The sequence below is a fragment of the Pseudophryne corroboree genome, chromosome 9 (assembly GCF_028390025.1).
Source record: "Pseudophryne corroboree isolate aPseCor3 chromosome 9, aPseCor3.hap2, whole genome shotgun sequence".
Classification (NCBI taxonomy): domain Eukaryota; kingdom Metazoa; phylum Chordata; class Amphibia; order Anura; family Myobatrachidae; genus Pseudophryne; species Pseudophryne corroboree.
The window spans coordinates 398473334-398494642 of NC_086452.1; the positions used below are offsets into that span (position 1 = coordinate 398473334).

General features: G+C 49.4%; 1 protein-coding gene across 2 annotated transcripts in view; it reads right to left on the reverse strand.

Annotated features, from left to right (window-relative positions):
• The window catches only part of PDHB (pyruvate dehydrogenase E1 subunit beta), a 49461-nt gene that overhangs the window by 12729 nt on the left and 15423 nt on the right, over positions 1-21309 (reverse strand). For both annotated transcript variants that reach the window (XM_063940881.1, XM_063940880.1), the window contains one exon: positions 3016-3078. In XM_063940881.1, coding sequence (XP_063796951.1) covers positions 3016-3078 — 63 coding nt within the window. The remainder of the gene's footprint in view (positions 1-3015; positions 3079-21309) is intronic.

Sequence of the window (21309 nt, forward strand, 5' to 3'; positions counted from 1 at the left end):
CTACCTGAGATAGTGCTACACCGACCTCCAACTGTTCCCTGGATCTTACCCTTATCAGGGAATCGTCCAAGTAAGGGATAACTAAAATTCCCTTCCTTCGAAGGAATATCATCATTTCGGCCATTACCTTGGTAAAGACCCGGGGTGCCGTGGACCATCCATACGGCAGCGTCTGAACTGATAGTGACAGTTCTGTACCATAAACCTGAGGTACCCTTGGTGAGAAGGGTAAATTTTTGACATGAAGGTAAGCATCCTTGATGTCCCGAGACATCATGTAGTCCCCTTCTTCCAGGTTCGCAATCACTGCTCTGAGTGACTCAATCTTGAATTTGAACCTCTGTATGTAAGTGTTCAAAGATTTTAGATTTAGAATCGGTCTCACCGAGCCGTCCGGCTTCGGTACCACAACAGTGTGGAATAATACCCCGTTCCCTGTTGCAGGAGGGGTACCTTGATTATCACCTGCTGGGAATACAGCTTGTGAATGGCTTCCAAAACTGTCTCCCTGTCAGAAGGAGACATCGGTAAAGCCGACTTTAGGAAAACGGCGAGGGGGAGACGTCTCGAATTCTAATTTGTACCCCTGAGATATCACCTGAAGGATCCAGGGGTCTACTTGCGAGTGAGCCCACTGCGCGCTGAAATTCATTGAGACGGGCCCCCCACCGTGCCTGATTCTGCTTGTAAAGCCCCAGCGTCATACTGAGGGCTTGGCAGAGGCGGGAGAGGGTTTCTGTTCCTGGGAACTGGCTGATTTCTGCAGCCTTTTTCCTCTCCCTCTGTCACGGGGCAGAAATGAGGAACATTTTGCCCGCTTGTCCACGAAAAGACTGCGCCTGATAATACGGCGTCTTCTCATGTTGAGAGGCGACCTGGGGTACAAACGTGGATTTCCCAGCTGTTGCCGTGGCCACCAGGTCTGAAAGACCGACCCCAAATAACTCCTCCCCTTATTAAGGCAATACTTCCAAATGCCGTTTGGAATACGCATCACCTGACCACTGACGTGTCCATAACCCTCTACTGGTAGAAATGGACAACGCACTTAGACTTGATGCCAGTCGGCAAATATTCCGCTGTGCATCACGCATATATAGAAATGCATCTTTTAAATGCTCTATAGGCAAAAATATACTGTCCCTATCTAGGGTATCAATATTTTCAGTCAGGGAATCCGACCACGCCAACCCAGCACTGCACATCCAGGCTGAGGCGATTGCTGGTCGCAGTATAACACCAGTATGTGTGTAAATACATTTTAGGATACCCTCCTGCTTTCTATCAGCAGGATCCTTAAGGGCGGCCATCTCAGGAGAGGGTAGAGCCCTTACAAGCGTGTGAGCGCTTTATCCACCCTAGGGGGTGTTTCCCAACGCACCCTAACCTCTGGCGGGAAAGGATATAATGCCAATAACATTTTAGAAATTATCAGTTGTTATCGGGGGAAAACCACGCATCATCACACACCTCATTTAATTTCTCAGATTCAGGAAAACTACAGGTAGTTTTTCCTCACCGAACATAATACCCCTTTTTGGTGGTACTCGTATTATCAGAAATGTGTAAAACATTTTTCATTGCCTCAATCATGTAACGTGTGGCCCTACTGGAAGTCACATTTGTCTCTTCACCGTCGACACTGGAGTCAGTATCCGTGTCGGCGTCTATATCTGCCATCTGAGGTAACGGGCGCTTTAGAGCCCCTGACGGCCTATGAGACGTCTGGACAGGCACAAGCTGAGTAGCCGGCTGTCTCATGTCAACCACTGTCTTTTATACAGAGCTGACACTGTCACGTAATTCCTTCCAACAGTTCATCCACTCAGGTGTCGACCCCCCTAGGGGGTGACATCACTATTACAGGCAATCTGCTCCGTCTCCACATCATTTTTCTCCTCATACATGTCGACACAAACGTACCGACATACAGCACACACAGGGAATGCTCTGATAGAGGACAGGACCCCACTAGCCCTTTGGGGAGACAGAGAGAGAGTTTGCCAGCACACACCAAAGCGCTATATATATATACACAGGGATAACCTTATATAAGTGTTTTTCCCCTTATAGCTGCTGTATTGTTAATACTGCGCCTAATTAGTGCCCCCCTCTCTTTTTTAACCCTTTCTGTAGTGTAGTGACTGCAGGGGAGAGCCAGGGGAGCTTCCCTCCAACTGAGCTGTGAGGGAAAATGGCGCCAGTGTGCTGAGGAGATAGGCTCCGCCCCTTTTTCGCGGACTTTTCTCCTGCTTTTTTATGGATTCTGGCAGGGGTTAAAATTCATCCATATAGCCCTGGGGGCTATATGTGATGTATTTTCGCCAGCCAAGGTGTTTTTATTGCTGCTCAGGGCGCCCCCCCCTAGCGCCCTGCACCCTCAGTGACCGAAGTGTGAAGTGTGCTGAGGAGCAATGGCGCACAGCTGCAGTGCTGTGCGCTACCTTGGTGAAGACAGGATGTCTTCTGCCGCCGATTTTCCGGACCTCTTCTGTCTTCTGGCTCTGTAAGGGGGCCGGCGGCGCGGCTCTGGGACCCATCCATGGCTGGGCCTGTGATCGTCCCTCTGGAGCTAATGTCCAGTAGCCTAAGAAGCCCAATCCACTCTGCACGCAGGTGAGTTCGCTTCTTCTCCCCTTAGTCCCTCGATGCAGTGAGCCTGTTGCCAGCAGGTCTCACTGAAAATAAAAAACCTAAACTAAAACTTTCACTAAGAAGCTCAGGAGAGCCCCTAGTGTGCACCCTTCTCGTTCGGGCACAGAGATCTAACTGAGGCTTGGAGGAGGGTCATAGGGGGAGGAGCCAGTGCACACCAGATAGTCCTAAAGCTTTCTTTAGATGTGCCCAGTCTCCTGCGGAGCCGCTATTCCCCATGGTCCTTACGGAGACCCCAGCATCCACTTAGGACGTTAGAGAAAGAGCCTGATGCTCCTAGAATAAGCGGACTGGTTCCTGATTCCTACTTTATCCACCAATGAGTTGGATATGTTCTACTTATGCTAGTAGGTCACGTACCTCAGATATAGGCGTATCCATAACTCTTTTGTCTCCATACTTTTTCCAAAGACCTCTACTGATCTGAAAAAACGAAATTTCAGTTGTCATAAATATATTGCACTAATTTGTTCCTAATTATATACATACATACATACATACACACACTGGCCTGAAAAATAAGAATTTACTTACCGATAATTCTATTTCTCGGAGTCCGTAGTGGATGCTGGGGTTCCTGAAAGGACCATGGGGGAATAGCGGCTCCGCAGGAGACAGGGCACAAAAAGTAAAGCTTTACGATCAGGTGGTGTGTACTGGCTCCTCCCCCTATGACCCTCCTCCAAGCCTCAGTTGGATACTGTGCCCGGACGAGCGTACACAATAAGGAAGGATTTATGAATCCCGGGTAAGACTCATACCAGCCACACCAATCACACCGTACAACCTGTGATCTAAACCCAGTTAACAGTATGATAACAGAGGAGCCTCTGAAAGATGGCTCCCTACAACAATAACCCGAATTAGGTAACAATAACTATGTACAATTATTGCAGATAATCCGCACTTGGGATGGGCGCCCAGCATCCACTACGGACTCCGAGAAATAGAATTATCGGTAAGTAAATTCTTATTTTCTCTATCGTCCTAGTGGATGCTGGGGTTCCTGAAAGGACCATGGGGATTATACCAAAGCTCCCAAACGGGCGGGAGAGTGCGGATGACTCTGCAGCACCGAATGAGAGAACTCCAGGTCCTCCTTAGCCAGGGTATCAAATTTGTAGAATTTTACAAACGTGTTCTCCCCCGACCACGTAGCCGCTCGGCAGAGTTGTAATGCCGAGACCCCTCGGGCAGCCGCCCAAGAAGAACCCACCTTCTTTGTGGAGTGGGCTTTTACCGATTTTGGCTGTGGCAGGCCTGCCACAGAATGTGCAAGCTGAATCGTACTACAAATCCAGCGAGCAATAGTCTGCTTAGACGCAGGAGCGCCCAACTTGTTGGGAGCATATAGTATAAACAGTGAGTCAGATTTCCTGACTCCAGCTGTCCTTGAAATGTATATTTTTAAAGCTCTGACAACGTCCAACAACTTGGAGTCCTCCAAGTCGCTTGTAGCCGCAGGCACTACAATAGGCTGGTTCAGATGAAATGCTGACACCACCTTAGGGAGAAAATGCGGACGAGTCCGCAGTTCTGCCCTGTCCGAATGGAAAATCAGATATGGGCTTTTGTAAGATAAAGCTGCCAGTTCTGACACTCTCCTGGCCGAAGCCAGGGCTAGTAGCATGGTCACTTTCCATGTGAGATATTTCAAATCCACAGTTTTTAGTGGTTCAAACCAATGAGATTTGAGAAAGTCCAAAACAACATTGAGATCCCACGGTGCCACTGGAGGCACCACAGGGGGCTGTATATGCAGCACTCCCTTAACAAAAGTCTGGACTTCAGGAACTGAAGCCAATTCTTTCTGGAAGAAAATCGACAGGGCCGAAATTTGAACCTTAATAGATCCCAATTTGAGACCCATAGACAATCCTGATTGCAGGAAATGTAGGAATCGACCCAGTTGAAATTCCTCCGTCGGAGCACTCCGATCCTCGCACCACGCAACATATTTTCGCCAAATGCGGTGATAATGTTGCGCGGTTACTTCCTTCCTTGCTTTAATCAAAGTAGGAATGACTTCTTCCGGCATGCCTTTTTTCTTCAGGATCCGGCGTTCAACCGCCATGCCGTCAAACGCAGCCGCGGTAAGTCTTGAAACAGACAGGGACCCTGCTGAAGCAAGTCCCTTCTCAGAGGTAGAGGCCACGGATCTTCCGTGATCATCTCTTGAAGTTCCGGGTACCAAGTCCTTCTTGGCCAATCCGGAACCACTAGTATCGTTCTTACGCCTCTTTGCCGTATAATTCTCAATACTTTTGGTATGAGAGGCAGAGGAGGAAACACATACACCGACTGGTACACCCAAGGCGTTACCAGCGCGTCCACAGCTATTGCCTGCGGATCTCTTGACCTGGCGCAATACCTGTCCAGTTTTTTGTTGAGGCGAGACGCCATCATGTCCACCATTGGTCTTTCCCAACGGGTTACCAGCATGTGGAAAACTTCTGGATGAAGACCCCACTCTCCCGGGTGAAGGTCGTGTCTGCTGAGGAAGTCTGCTTCCCAGTTGTCCACTCCCGGGATGAACACTGCTGACAGTGCTATCACATGATTCTCTGCCCAGCGAAGAATCCTTGCAGCTTCTGCCATTGCACTCCTGCTTCTTGTGCCGCCCTGTCTGTTCACATGGGCGACTGCCGTGATGTTGTCCGACTGGATCAACACCGGTTTTCCTTGAAGCAGAGGTTCTGCCTGGCTTAGAGCATTGTAGATTGCTCTTAGTTCCAGAATGTTTATGTGAAGAGACGTTTCCAGGCTCGACCACACGCCCTGGAAGTTTCTTCCTTGTGTGACTGCTCCCCAGCCTCTCAGGCTGGCGTCCGTGGTCACCAGGATCCAATCCTGTATGCCGAATCTGCGGCCCTCCAATAGATGAGCACTCTGCAACCACCACAGAAGAGATACCCTTGTCCTTGGAGACAGGGTTATCCGCTGGTGCATCTGAAGATGCGACCCTGACCATTTGTCCAACAGATCCCTCTGGAAAATTCTTGCGTGGAATCTGCCGAATGGAATTGCATCGTAAGAAGCCACCATTTTTCCCAGGACTCTTGTGCATTGATGTACAGACACCTTTCCTGGTTTTAGGAGGTTCCTGACAAGTTCGGATAACTCCTTGGCTTTTTCCTCCGGGAGAAATACCTTTTTCTGAACCGTGTCCAGAATCATCCCTAGGAACAGCAGACGTGTTGTCGGAATTAACTGGGATTTTGGAATATTCAGAATCCACCCGTGCTGTTTTAGCACTTCTTGAGACAGTGCTAATCCCATCTCTAGCTGTTCTCTGGACCTTGCCCTTATTAGGAGATCGTCCAAGTATGGGATAATGAATACGCCTTTTCTTCGAAGAAGAATCATCATCTCGGCCATTACCTTGGTAAAGACCCGAGGTGCCGTGGACAATCCAAACGGCAGCGTCTGAAACTGATAGTGACAGTTCTGTACGACGAACCTGAGGTACCCCTGGTGTGAGGGGTAAATTGGAACGTGGAGATACGCATCCTTGATGTCCAAGGATACCATAAAGTCCCCTTCTTCCAGGTTCGCTATCACTGCTCTGAGTGACTCCATCTTGAACTTGAACTTCTTTATGTACAGGTTCAAGGATTTCAGATTTAGAATAGGTCTTACCGAGCCATCCGGCTTCGGTACCACAAATAGAGTGGAATAATACCCCTTTCCTTGTTGTAAAAGAGGTACCTTGACTATCACCTGCTGAGAGTACAGCTTGTGAATGGCTTCCAAGACCGTCACCCTGTCGGAGGGGGACGTTGGTAAAGCAGACTTCAGGAAACGGCGAGGTGGATCCGTCTCTAGTTCCAACCTGTACCCCTGAGATATTATCTGCAGGATCCAGGGATCTACCTGCGAGTGAGCCCACTGCGCGCTGAAATTCTTGAGACGACCCCCCACCGCCCCGAGTCCGCTTGAGAAGCCCCAGCGTCATGCTGAGGCTTTTGTAGAAGCGGGGGAGGGCTTCTGTTCCTGGGAAGGAGCTGCCTGTTGCAGTCTCTTCCCCCTTCCTCTGCCTCGTGGCAGATATGAATATCCCTTTGCTCTCTTGTTTTTAAAGGAACGAAAGGGCTGCGGTTGAAAAGTCGGTGTCTTTTTCTGTTGGGGAGTGACTTGAGGTAAAAAGGTGGATTTCCCGGCTGTAGCCGTGGCCACCAAATCCGATAGACCGACACCAAATAACTCCTCCCCTTTATACGGCAAAACTTCCATATGCCGTTTTGAGTCCGCATCACCTGACCACTGTCGCGTCCATAAACTTCTTCTGGCCGAAATGGACATAGCACTTACCCGTGATGCCAGTGTGCAAATATCCCTCTGTGCATCACGCATATAAAGAAATGCATCCTTTATTTGCTCTAAAGACAGTAAAACATTGTCCCTATCCAGGGTATCAATATTTTCAATCAGGGACTCTGACCAAGCTACCCCAGCACTGCACATCCAGGCTGTCGCTATAGCTGGTCGTAGTATAACACCTGTATGTGTGTATATACTTTTTTGGATATTTTCCATCCTCCTATCTGCTGGATCTTTAAGTGCGGCCGTCTCAGGAGAGGGTAACGCCACTTGTTTTGATAAGCGTGTGAGCGCCTTGTCCACCCTAGGAGGTGTTTCCCAGCGCGCCCTAACCTCTGGCGGGAAAGGGTATAAAGCCAATAACTTCTTTGAAATTAGCATTTTTTTATCGGGGGCAACCCACGCTTCATCACACACCTCATTTAATTCATCTGATTCAGGAAAAACTATAGGTAGTTTTTTCACACCCCACATAATACCCTGTTTTGTGGTACCTGTAGTATCAGCAATATGTAACGCCTCCTTCATTGCCAAAATCATATAACGTGTGGCCCTACTGGAAAATACGGTTGATTCATCACCGTCGCCACTGGAATCAGTGCCTGTGTCTGGGTCTGTGTCGACCGACTGAGGCAAAGGGCGTTTTACAGCCCCTGACGGTGTTTGAGGCGCCTGGACAGGTGCTAATTGATTGCCCGGCCGTCTCATGTCGTCAAACGACTGCTTTAGCGTGTTGACACTATCCCGTAATTCCATAAATAAAGGCATCCATTCTGGTGTCGACCCCCTAGGGGGTGACATCCCCATATTTGGCAATTGCTCCGCCTCCACACCAATATCGTCCTCATACATGTCGACACACACGTACCGACCCACAGCAGACACACAGGGGATGCTCTTAAAGAAGACAGGACCCCACTAGCCCTTTGGGGAGACAGAGGGAGAGTTTGCCAGCACACACCAAAAAGCGCTATATATGACAGGGATAGCCTTATAATAAGTGCTCCCTGTATAGCTGCTTTAATAATATAATTTTGCCACAATTTTGCCCCCCCTCTCTTGTTTTACCCTGTTTCTGTAGTGCAGTGCAGGGGAGAGCCTGGGAGCCTTCCTGACCAGCGGAGCTGTGTGAGGAAAATGGCGCTGTGTGCTGAGGAGATAGGCCCCGCCCCTTTTTCGGCGGGCTCGTCTCCCGCTCTTTAGTGGATTCTGGCAGGGGTTAAATATCTCCATATAGCCCCCGGAGGCTATATGTGAGGTATTTTTAGCCAAAATAGGTTTTCATTTGCCTCCCAGGGCACCCCCCTCCCAGCGCCCTGCACCCTCAGTGACTGCCGTGTGAAGTGTGCTGAGAGGAAAATGGCGCACAGCTGCAGTGCTGTGCGCTACCTTAAGAAGACTGAGGAGTCTTCTGCCGCCGATTCTGGACCTCTTCTCGTTTCAGCATCTGCAAGGGGGCCGGCGGCGAGGCTCCGGTGACCATCCAGGCTGTACCTGTGATCGTCCCTCTGGAGCTAATGTCCAGTAGCCAAGAAGCCAATCCATCCTGCACGCAGGTGAGTTCACTTCTTCTCCCCTAAGTCCCTCGTTGCAGTGATCCTGTTGCCAGCAGGACTCACTGTAAAATAAAAAACCTAAGCTAAACTTTTCTAAGCAGCTCTTTAGGAGAGCCACCTAGATTGCACCCTTCTCGGCCGGGCACAAAAATCTAACTGAGGCTTGGAGGAGGGTCATAGGGGGAGGAGCCAGTACACACCACCTGATCGTAAAGCTTTACTTTTTGTGCCCTGTCTCCTGCGGAGCCGCTATTCCCCCATGGTCCTTTCAGGAACCCCAGCATCCACTAGGACGATAGAGAAATCATAATTAAAGGCCCTCCCCAGCTTATGGGTTCATGATTATCGACCTCTCCAAATAGTAACAACCTGTCATAAACGCTTAAACCTTAACAGACAGTCTTCAAATTGAGCTCCATAAGTAGCTCAATGAAGGGTTACTGCATTCTGTAAAGGCCACTCTGGGTACGGAAGAGAAAAATGCACTAGAATAATGGAATGTGTTACTTGGCTATATGGGCAGACAAATTTCATATACTGGTGTGCAAGCAAGCATGACAGGTCACTATCGTACTGCATGAAGTCTTGTCACCTGAGGCCTTGAAATTAGCTGCACCCTTCTACGGTTTGTCTTTACAATCAGTGGTTCCAGCTGGAAGTTGGCACATTTCATAACAGTCTCTTGGCATTGCCTGATCCTGAACTCTCACCTGATGGGACCGCTGTATATGTTGTCAAAAATAAGATTTTAAACCTACCGGTAAATCTATTTCTCCTAGTCCGTAGAGGATGCTGGGGACTCCGTAAGGACCATGGGGGGTATAGACTGGCTCCGCAGGAGATAGGGCACCTAAAAAGGACTTTGACTATGGGTGTGCACTGGCTCCTCCCTCTATGCCCCTCCTCCAGACCTCAGTTAGAGAACTGTGCCCAGAGGAGATGGACAATACAAGGCAGGATTTAGCAACCCAAGGGCAAGATTCATACCAGCCCACACCAATCATACCATGTAACCTGGAACATACATAACCAGTTAACACTATGAACAAACTACAGTAACGGTCCAAGACCGATGTCAACTGTAACATAACCCTTATGTAAGCAACAACTATATACAAGTCTTGCAGAGTTTCCGCACTGGGACGGGCGCCCAGCATCCTCTACGGACTAGGAGAAAATAAGAATTTACTTACCGATAATTCTATTTCTCGTAGTCCGTAGTGGATGCTGGGAACTCCGTAAGGACCATGGGGAATAGCGGCTCCGCAGGAGACTGGGCACAAAAGTAAAAGCTTTAGGACTACCTGGTGTGCACTGGCTCCTCCCCCTATGACCCTCCTCCAAGCCTCAGTTAGGATACTGTGCCCGGACGAGCGTACACAATAAGGAAGGATTTTGAATCCCGGGTAAGACTCATACCAGCCACACCAATCACACCGTACAACCTGTGATCTGAACCCAGTTAACAGCATGATAACAGAGGAGCCTCTGAAAAGATGGCTCACAACAATAATAACCCGATTTTTGTAACAACTATGTACAAGTATTGCAGACAATCCGCACTTGGGATGGGCGCCCAGCATCCACTACGGACTACGAGAAATAGAATTATCGGTAAGTAAATTCTTATTTTCTCTGACGTCCTAGTGGATGCTGGGAACTCCGTAAGGACCATGGGGATTATACCAAAGCTCCCAAACGGGCGGGAGAGTGCGGATGACTCTGCAGCACCGAATGAGAGAACTCCAGGTCCTCCTCAGCCAGGGTATCAAATTTGTAGAATTTAGCAAACGTGTTTGCCCCTGACCAAGTAGCTGCTCGGCAAAGTTGTAAAGCCGAGACCCCTCGGGCAGCCGCCCAAGATGAGCCCACCTTCCTTGTGGAATGGGCTTTTACAGATTTTGGCTGTGGCAGGCCTGCCACAGAATGTGCAAGCTGAATTGTACTACAAATCCAACGAGCAATAGTCTGCTTAGAAGCAGGAGCACCCAGCTTGTTGGGTGCATACAGGATAAACAGCGAGTCAAATTTTCTGACTCCAGCCGTCCTGGAAACATATTTTCAGGGCCCTGACTACGTCCAGCAACTTGGAGTCCTCCAAGTCCCTAGTAGCCGCAGGTACCACAATAGGCTGGTTCAAGTGAAACGCTGAAACCACCTTAGGGAGAAATTGAGGACGAGTCCTCAATTCTGCCCTGTCCGTATGAAAAATTAGGTAAGGGCTTTTATAGGATAAAGCCGCCAATTCTGAGACACGCCTGGCTGAAGCCGGGGCCAACAGCATTACCACTTTCCATGTGAGATATTTTAAGTCCACACTGGTGAGTGGTTCAAACCAATGTGATTTTAGGAACCCCAAAACTACATTGAGATCCCAAGGTGCCACTGGAGGCACAAAAGGAGGCTGTATATGCAGTACCCCCTTGACAAACGTCTGAACTTCAGGAACTGAAGCCAGTTCTTTCTGGAAGAAAATCGACAGGGCCGAAATTTGAACCTTAATGGACCCTAATTTTAGGCCCATAGACAGTCCTGTTTGCAGGAAATGCAGGAAACGACCCAGTTGAAATTCCTCTGTAGGGGCCTTCCTGGCCTCGCACCACGCAACATATTTACGCCAAATACGGTGATAATGCTGTACGGTTACATCCTTCCTGGCTTTGATCAGGGTAGGGATGACTTCATCCGGAATGCCTTTTTCCTTCAGGATCCGGCGTTCAACCGCCATGCCGTCAAACGCAGCCGCGGTAAGTCTTGGAACAGACAGGGTCCCTGCTGGAGCAGGTCCTTTCTTAGAGGTAGAGGCCACGGGTCCTCTGTGAGCATCTCTTGAAGTTCCGGGTACCAAGTCCTTCTTGGCCAATCCGGAGCCACGAGTATAGTCCTTACTCCTCTCCTTCTTATGATTCTCAGTACCTTGGGTATGAGAGGCAGAGGAGGGAACACATACACTGACTGGTACACCCACGGTGTTACCAGAGCGTCCACAGCTATTGCCTGAGGGTCCCTTGACCTGGCGCAATACCTGTCTAGTTTTTTTGTTGAGGCGGGACGCCATCATGTCCACCTTTGGTTTTTCCCAACGGTTCACAATCATGTGGAAGACTTCTGGGTGAAGTCCCCACTCTCCCGGGTGGAGGTCGTGTCTGCTGAGGAAGTCTGCTTCCCAGTTGTCCACTCCCGGAATGAACACTGCTGACAGTGCTATCACATGATTTTCCGCCCAGCGAAGAATCCTTGCAACTTCTGCCATTGCCCTCCTGCTTCTTGTGCCGCCCTGTCTGTTTACGTGGGCGACTGCCGTGATGTTGTCTGACTGGATCAGCACCGGCTGACCTTGAAGCAGAGGTCTTGCTAGGCTTAGAGCATTGTAGATGGCCCTTAGCTCCAGGATATTTATGTGAAGTGAAGTGATGTCTCCAGGCTTGACCACAAGCCCTGGAAATTTCTTCCCTGTGTGACTGCTCCCCAGCCTCTCAGGCTGGCATCCGTGGTCACCAGGACCCAGTCCTGAATGCCGAATCTGCGGCCCTCTAGAAGATGAGCACTCTGCAACCACCACAGGAGAGACACCCTTGTCCTTGGTGACAAGATTATCCGCTGATGCATCTGAAGATGCGACCCGGACCATTTGTCTAGCAGATCCCACTGGAAGGTTCTTGCGTGGAATCTGCCGAATGGGATTGCTTCGTAAGAAGCCACCATCTTTCCCAGGACCCTTGTGCATTGATGCACTGAGACTTGGCCTGGTTTTAGGAGATTTCTGACTAGTTCGGATAACTCCCTGGCTTTCTCCTCCGGGAGAAACACCTTTTTCTGGACTGTGTCCAGGATCATCCCTAGGAATAGAAGTCGTGTCGTCGGGATCAGCTGCGATTTTGGAATATTGAGAATCTAACCGTGCTGGCGCAGCACTATCTGAGATAGTGCTACTCCGACTTCCAACTGTTCCCTGGATCTTGCCCTTATCAGGAGATCGTCCAAGTAAGGGATAACTAAAACTCCCTTCCTTCGAAGGAGTATCATCATTTCGGCCATTACCTTGGTAAAGACCCGGGGTGCCGTGGACAATCCAAACGGCAGCGTCTGAAACTGATAGTGACAGTTCTGTACCACAAACCTGAGGTACCCTTGGTGAGAAGGGTAAATTGGGACATGTAGGTAAGCATCTTTGATGTCCAGAGACACCATATAGTCCCCTTCTTCCAGGTTTGCAATCACTGCTCTGAGTGACTCCATCTTGAATTTGAACCTTTGTATGTAAGTGTTCAAGGATTTTAGGTTTAAAATTGGTCTCACCGAGCCGTCCGGCTTCGGTACCACAAATAGTGTGGAATAGTACCCCTTTCCCTGTTGTAGGAGGGGTACCTTGATTATCACCTGCTGGGAATATAGCTTGTGAATGGCTTCCAATACTGCCTCCCTGTCTGAGGGAGACGTCGGTAAAGCAGACTTTAGAAAACGGCGAGGGGGAGACGTCTCGAATTCCAATTTGTACCCTTGAGATACCACCTGAAGGATCCAGGGGTCCACTTGCGAGTGGGCCCACTGCGCACTGAACTTCTTCAGACGGGCCCCCACCGTGCCTGAGTCCGCTTGTAAAGCCCCAGCGTCATGCTGAGGACTTTGCGGAGGCGGGAGAGGGCTTTTGTTCCTGGGAACTGGCTGTTTGTTGCAGCCTTTTTCCTCTCCCTCTGCCACGGGGCAGAAATGAGGCGCCTTTTGCCCGCTTGCCCTTATGGGGCCGAAAGGACTGCGCCTGATAATACGGCGTCTTCTTAGGTTGAGAAGCTACCTGGGGTAAAAATGTGGATTTTCCAGCAGTTGCCGTGGCTACCAGGTCTGATAGACCTACCCCAAATAACTCCTCCCCCTTATAAGGCAATACTTCCATGTGCCTTTTAGAATCCGCATCACCTGACCACTGCCGCGTCCATAAACCTCTTCTTGCAGAAATGGACAGCGCGCTAACTCTTGATGCCAGTCGGCAAATATCCCTCTGTGCATCACGCATATATAGAAATGTATCCTTCAAATGCTCTATAGTCAGTAATATACTGTCCCTATCTAGGGTATCAATATTTTCAGTCAGGGAATCCGACCACGCCAGGCCCGCACTGCACATCCAGGCTGAGGCGATTGCTGGTCGCAGTATAACACCCGTGTGAGTGTATATACATTTTAGGATATTCTCCAGCTTTCTATCGGCAGGTTCCTTTAGGGCGGCCGTATCAGGAGAGGGTAGTGCTACCTGTTTAGACAAGCGTGTGAGTGCTTTATCCACCCTAGGGGGTGTTTCCCAACGTGCCCTATCCTCTGGCGGGAAAGGGTACGATGCCAATAACCTTTTAGGAATTATAAGTTTTTTAATCGGGGGAAACCCACGCCTCATCACACACTTCATTTAATTCCTCGGATACAGGAAAAACTACAGGCAGTTTTTTCTCACCAAACATAATACCCTTTTTAGTGGTACTTGTATTATCAGAGATATGCAATACATTTTTCATTGCTTCAATCATGTAATGTGTGGCCCTAGTGGAAGTCACGTTTGTCTCCTCATCATCGACACTGGAGTCAGTATCCGTGTCTGTGTCTGCCATTTGAGGTAACGGGCGTTTTAAAGCCCCTGATGGCGTTTGAGACCCCTGGACAGGCACAAGCTGAGTAGCCGGCTGTCTCATGTCGTCAACTGTCTGTCGTAAAGAGCTGACACTGTCACGCAATTCCTTCCATAAGCTCATCCACTCAGGTGTCGACTCCCTAGGGGGTGACAACTCTATAATAGGCAATTGCTCCGCCTCCATCTCATTTTCCTCCTCAAACATGTCGACACAATCGTACCGACACACCGCACACACACAGGGAATGCTCTGATAGAGGACAGGACCCCACTAGCCCTTTGGGGAGACAGAGGGAGAGTATGCCAGCACACACCAGAGCGCTATATATAGACAGGAATACCACTATAAAATGTGCTTTTCCCTTTATAGCTGCTGTTAGTATCAAAACTGCGCCAAGTTAGTGCCCCCCTCTCTTTTTTACCCTTTTCTGTAGTGCAGGACTGCAGGGGAGATTCAGTGAGACGTCCTTCCAGTGGAGCTGTGATGGAAAATGGCGCCCGTGTGCTGAGGAGATAGGCTCCGCCCCCTTCTCGGCGGCCTTTTCTCCCGCTTTTTGGTGAGTTCTGGCAGGGGTTAAAATACATCCATATAGCCCTGGGGGTTATATGTGGTGTATTTATGCCAGCCAAGGTGTTTACATTGCTGCTCAGGGCGCCCCCCCCTAGCGCCCTGCACCCTCAGTGACCGAAGTGTGAAGTGTGCCTGAGTAACAATGGCGCACAGCTGCAGTGCTGTGCGCTACCTTGTTGAAGACTGATGTCTTCTGCCGCCGATTTTTCCGGACCTCTTCTTGCTTCTGGCTCTGTAAGGGGGCCGGCGGCGCGGCTCTGGGACCGAGCTCCGAGGCTGGGCCTGTGTTCGGTCCCTCTGGAGCTAATGGTGTCCAGTAGCCTAAGAAGCCCAAGCTACCACCACTTAGGTAGGTTCGCTTCTTCTCCCCTTAGTCCCTCGATGCAGTGAGCCTGTTGCCAGCAGGTCTCACTGAAAATAAAAAACCTAAAACTAAACTTTCACTAAGAAGCTCAGGAGAGCCCCTAATGTGCACCCTTCTCGGCCGGGCACAAAAATCTAACTGAGGCTTGGAGGAGGGTCATAGGGGGGAGGAGCCAGTGCACACCAGGTAGTCCTAAAGCTTTACTTTTGTGCCCAGTCTCCTGCGGAGCCGCTATTCCCCATGGTCCTTACGGAGTTCCTAGCATCCACTAGGACGTCAGAGAAATAGATTTACCGGTAGGTTTAAAATCTTATTTTCTCTTACGTCCTAGAGGATGCTGGGGACTCCGTAAGGACCATGGGGTTTATACCAAAGCATCCAATCGGGCGGGAGAGTGCGTATGACTCTGCAGCACCGACTGAGCAAACGCTAGGTCCTCATCAGCCAGGGTATCAAACTTGTAGAATTTAGCAAAAGTATTTGACCCCGACCAAGTCTCCGCTCGGCAAAGTTGTAAAGCCGAGACGCCTCGGGCAGCCGCCCAAGAAGAGCCCACCTTCCTAGTGGAATGGGTCTTAACCGAATTTGGTACCGTCAATCCAGCCGTAGAGTGAGCCTGCTGAATCGTATTACAGATCCAGCGAGCCGTAGTCTGCTTCGAAGCAGGAGCGCCAATCTTATTGGCCGCATACAGGATAAACAGAGCCTCTGTCATCCTAATTCTAGCCGTCCTGGCTACATAAATTTTTAAGGCCCTGACTACGTCCAGGGATCTGGAATCCTTCAGGTCACTTGTAGCCACAGGCACCACAATAGGTTGATTCATATGGAACGAAGAAACCACTTTAGGCAAAAATTGCGGACGTGTCCTCAATTCAGCTCGATCCACATGAAAAATCAAGTAGGGGCTTTTGTGTGACAAAGCCGCCAATTCAGACACTCGCCTTGCTGATGCCAAAGCCAACAGCATGACCACCTTCCAGGTAAGAAATTTCAACTCAACCTTGGTAAGCGGTTCAAACCAGTGTGATTTTAAGAACTGCAACACCACGTTCAAGTCCCATGGTGCCACTGGAGGCACAAAAGGGGGCTGGATGTGCAGCACTCCCTTTACAAACGTCTGGACTTCTAGAAGAGAAGCCAATTCCTTCTGAAAGAAAATCGAGAGGGCCGAAATCTGTACCTTAACAGAGCTTAATTTCAGGCCCATATCCACTCCTGTCTGTAGGAAGTGGAGAAGACGACCCAGATGAAAATCTTCCGTAGGTGCATTCTTGGTCTCACACCAAGACACATACTTTCGCCAGATACGGTGATAATGTCTTATCGTCACCTCCTCCCTAGCCTTTATTAACGTAGGGATGACCTCTTCTGGAATTCCCTTTTTCGCTAGGATTCGGCGTTCAACCGCCATGCCGTCAAACGTAACCGCGGTAAGTCTTGAAACACACAGGGCCCCTGCTGCAACAGGTCTTCCCTCAGAGGAAGAGGCCAGGGATCTCCTGTGAGCATCTCTTGTAGATCCGAGTACCAGGCCCTTCGAGGCCAGTCTGGGACAACGAGTATCGTTCGTACTCTTCTTCGTCTTATGATCCTCAACACTTGTGATGAGAGGAAGAGGAGGAAACACGTAGACCGATTTGAACACCCACGGTGTTACCAGAGCGTCCACTGCTATTGCCTGAGGGTCCCGAGACCTGGCGCAGTACCTCTGAAGTTTTTTGTTGAGGTGTAACGCCATCATGTCTATTTGAGGAGTTCCCCAAAGACGTGCTACGTCTGCAAAGACTTCTTGCTGAAGTCCCCACTCTCCTGGATGGAGATAGTGTCTGCTGAGGAAGTCTGCTTCCCAGTTGTCCACTCCCGGAATGAAGACAGCTGACAGAGCGCTTACATGATTTTCCGCCCCGCGAAGGATCTTTGTGGCTTCCGCCATCGCAACTCTGCTTTTTGTCCCGCCTTGGTGGTTCACATGAGCCACTGCTGTGACATTGTCTGATTGAATCAGAACCGGTAGGTTTCGAAGAAAACTCTCCGCTTGTCGAAGGCCGTTGTAAATGGCCCTGAGTTCCAACACATTGATATGTAGACAGGACTCCTGGTCTGACCAAAGACCCTGAAAATGTTTTCCCTGTGTGACCGCTCCCCATCCTCGGAGGCTCGCGTCCGTGGTAACCAGGATCCAATCCTGAATTCCGAACCTGCGACCCTCCAGGAGGTGAGCACTTTGCAACCACAGGAGGGACACTCTGGTCCCTGGGGACAGAGTTATTTTCCGATGTAAGTGCAGATGGGACCCGGACCACTTGTCCAGAAGGTCCCATTGAAAAGTCCTTGCATGGAACCTGCCAAAGGGAGTGGCCTCGTAGGCCGCCCCCATTTTTCCCAGAACTCGAGTGCATTGGTGAACTGACACCCTTTTCGGTTTTAGCAGGTCTCTGACCATGTTCTGTATGTCTTGGGCTCTCTCTATTGGGAGGAAGACCTTCATTTGTTCCGTATCCAGTATCATACCTAGGAACGGTAGTCGAGTTGTTGGGAATCAACTGTGACTTTGGTAGATTTAGAATCCAACCGTGTTGCTGGAGCACTCTCAACGAGAGCGCCACACTGTTCAGCAATTTCTCCCTTGATCTCGCTTTTATCAGGAGATCGTCCAAGTATGGGATAATTGTGACTCCATGCTTGCGCAGGACCACCATCATTTCCGCCATTATCTTGGTGAAAATCCTCGGGGCCGTGGAGAGTCCAAACGGCAACGTCTGAAATTGGTAATGACAATCCTGTACAGCGAATCTCAGGTATTCCTGATGGGTGGCATATATGGGGACATGAAGGTACGCATCCTTTATGTCCAGAGACACCATAAACTCCCCCTCCTCCATGTTGGCTATTATCGCTCTGAGAGATTCCATTTTGAATTTGAATCTTCTTATGTACAGGTTTAGGAATTTCAGATTCAAAATAGGTCTGACCGAACCGTCCGGTTTCGGGACCACAAATAGGGTTGAATAGTAATCTCTTACCTGCTGGTGCAGGGGAACCTCGATTATCACTTGCTGTATACACAGCGTTTGAATTGCAGCTAACACTACATCCCTTTCCGATGTGGAAGCTGGTAGGGCCGATTTGAAAAATCGGCGCGGGGGCACCTCCTCGAATTCCAATTTGTAACCCTGGGAAACTATTTCCAACACCCAGGGATTCAGGTCCGAACTGACCCAGGCCTGACTGAAAAGTCGAAGACGTGCCCCCACCGGTGCGGACTCCCTCAGGGGAGCCCCAGCGTCATGCTGTGGGTTTTGGAGCAGCCGGGGAGGACTTTGGTTCCTGGGCACCTGCCGAAGCAGGTGCTCTCTTGCCTCTGCCCTTACCTCTGGCGAGGAAAGAGGATCCCGACCTCTTTTGGACTTGTGCGACCGAAAGGACTGCATCTGATAGGGTGTTACTTTCTTTTGCTGTTGGGGAATATATGGTAAAAAATTTGATTTACCTGCTGTGGCTGTGGAAACCAGGTCCGTCAGCCGATCCCCAAACAATACATCACCCTTGTAGGGTAGTAATTCCATATGTTTCTTGGAATCCGCATCACCCGTCCATTGGCGAGTCCATAAGGATCTTCTCGCTGAGACAGACATGGCATTGGCCCTAGAAGCTAGCAATCCAATGTCCCTTTGAGCATCCCTCATAAATAAGACTGCGTCTTTAATATGGGCTAGAGTTAGGAATATAGTATCCTTATCCATATTATCAAATTGATCTGACAGCTCATCTGTCCAAGCTGCAATTGCGCTACACACCTATGCCGACGCAATTGTCGGTCTTAGCACAGCACCCGTATGAGAATAAATACACTTTAAGGTAGTTTCTTGCCTGCGATCTGCAGGGTCCTTAAGGGCTGCTGTGTCAGGAGACGGTAGCGCCACTTTCTTGGACAAGCGCGTCAGGGCTTTGTCCACAGTGGGGGGTGATTCCCAAATCTCCCTTGCCATATAAATTCTTTTGGGGATCTGCGGTCTCTTATCCGGAGTCTCCCAAGCTTTTCCAAAGAATTCATTTAATTCATGAGATGTGGGAAAGTTAATAATCTGTTTCTTTTCCTTAAACATGTGTACCCTTGTGTCGGGGACAGAGGGTTCATCCACCATATGCAACACATCCCTTATTGCCACAATCATACACTGAATGGTTTTAGTCACCCTAGGGTGCAATTTTACTTAGTCATAGTCGACACTGGAATCAGAATCCGTGTCGGTAGTAGTGTCTTGTGTTAAGGGACGCTTTTGAGACCCCGACGGGCCCTGTGAGTCGGTCCAATCTGAGGATTGACCCCCTGATGTCCCCCCTAAATCAGCCTTATCAAGCCTTTTATGTAAAGATGTCACACTTGCATTCAACATATGTCACATGTCATTCCAATCTGGAGTCGGCACAACCGACGGGGACACACCACCTCCTCCTTGGAGAAGCCTTCCGCCTCAGACATGTCGACACACACGTACCGACACCCCCCACACACAGGGATTAACCTATAAGGGGACAAAACCCCAACTAGGCCCTTAGGAGAGACAGAGAGAGAGTATGCCAGCACACACCCAGCGCTTAATAACACTGGAAAAATATGACCAGATAGCGCATATATTATATATATATATTGACCAGATTCCCACTCACTGCACTCAAAATGCTCCCCTCCTCTTTTTTCCAGCCGGAATGTTCAGCAGGGGAGAGACCAGGGAGCCAGCGTTTTCCTCATGCAGCTTCTGTGGAGAAAATAGCGCTGGTTAGTGCTGGGGATCAAGCTCCGCCCACCCGACGGCAGGCTTCGGTCCCGGTGATTTTTTTTATAGAAAATGGCGGGGGATCGTAGAATTACTGCCCAGCAGCCTAATCTACCTGGTCAGTGCCCAAATGTGAGGTTTATTGCTGCCCAGGGCGCCCCCCCTGCGCCCTTCAGTGCTGCTCTGTGTGTGTGAATGGAAGCAATGGCGCGCAGCCTTACCTCATGAAGATCTGAGGTCTTCTGCCTTCTCATACTCACCCGGCTTCGATCTTCGGCATCTGTGAGGACGGCGGCGCGGCTCCGGGACGAACCCCAGGTGAGACCTGTGTTCCGACTCCCTCTGGAGCTAATGGTGTCCAGTAGCCTTAGAAACAGAGCCCAACTTAACAAAACAGCTCTGCTTCTCTCTCCTCGGTCCCACGATGCAGGGAGCCTGTTGCCAACAGGACTCCCTGAAAATAAAAAACCTAACAAAATTATTTTTCCACAGAAAACTCTGGAGAGCTCTCTGCAGTGCACCCATTCTCCTCTGGGCACAAGATCTAACTGAGGTCTGGAGGAGGGGCATAGAGGAAGGAGCCAGTGCACACCCATAGTCAAAGTTCTTTTTAGGTGCCCTATCTCCTGCGGAGCCCGTCTATACCCCCATGGTCCTTACGGAGTCCCCAGCATCCTCTAGGACGTAAGAGAAATAAACTTTAGTTTCTAGCTGGCTACCTAAATAAATTGCTGGGATCCTACCAGTCCAAACAACAGGTTATGGTGTCAAATCTAGCTCTCGCTTACCTGTACACAGCATGCCAGTAACTTAAGACAATCTGCTGCACCTTACTACCTCTAACACCTTTCCTCTTACTGCCTTTCATTTTGTAATATCTTATGTCCTACTGTCATACCTGCAGGTCCACCGGTATGCATTTTATTGTAAGGTTCTTTTCTCTCATCATACATTTACACCTGCATACTTGCATTGACACCACTGCATCTATTTTATGTGGTTCTATTTTTAGAATGTGTTACAACACTTATTTGCATGTAGTACGGTTTGATATGAATATAACGGACAATTGGGCAGATGTATTAACCTGGAAAAGGCATAAGGAAGTGATAAACCAGTGATATGTGCAAGGTGATAAAGGCACCAGCCAATCAGCTCCTAACTGTTTATTTACTTATTGGAGCTGACTGGCTGGTGCGTTTATCACCTTGCACATATCACTGCTTTATCACTTCCTTATGCCTTCTCCAGGTTAATACATCTGCCCCCATGTGTGGTCACATGTAACAGCACTTCCTCTATCCATCTACATCACAGTTCTTCTTTGCAGCTTTACCTTTTTAGAAGTCTGCTCATCGGTTCCATTAACAAAAAGTTCTAGCATGACCTCATTCAAGTCATGTTTAATAGTCCTTTTGCGGTATACACACAAGGGGAAT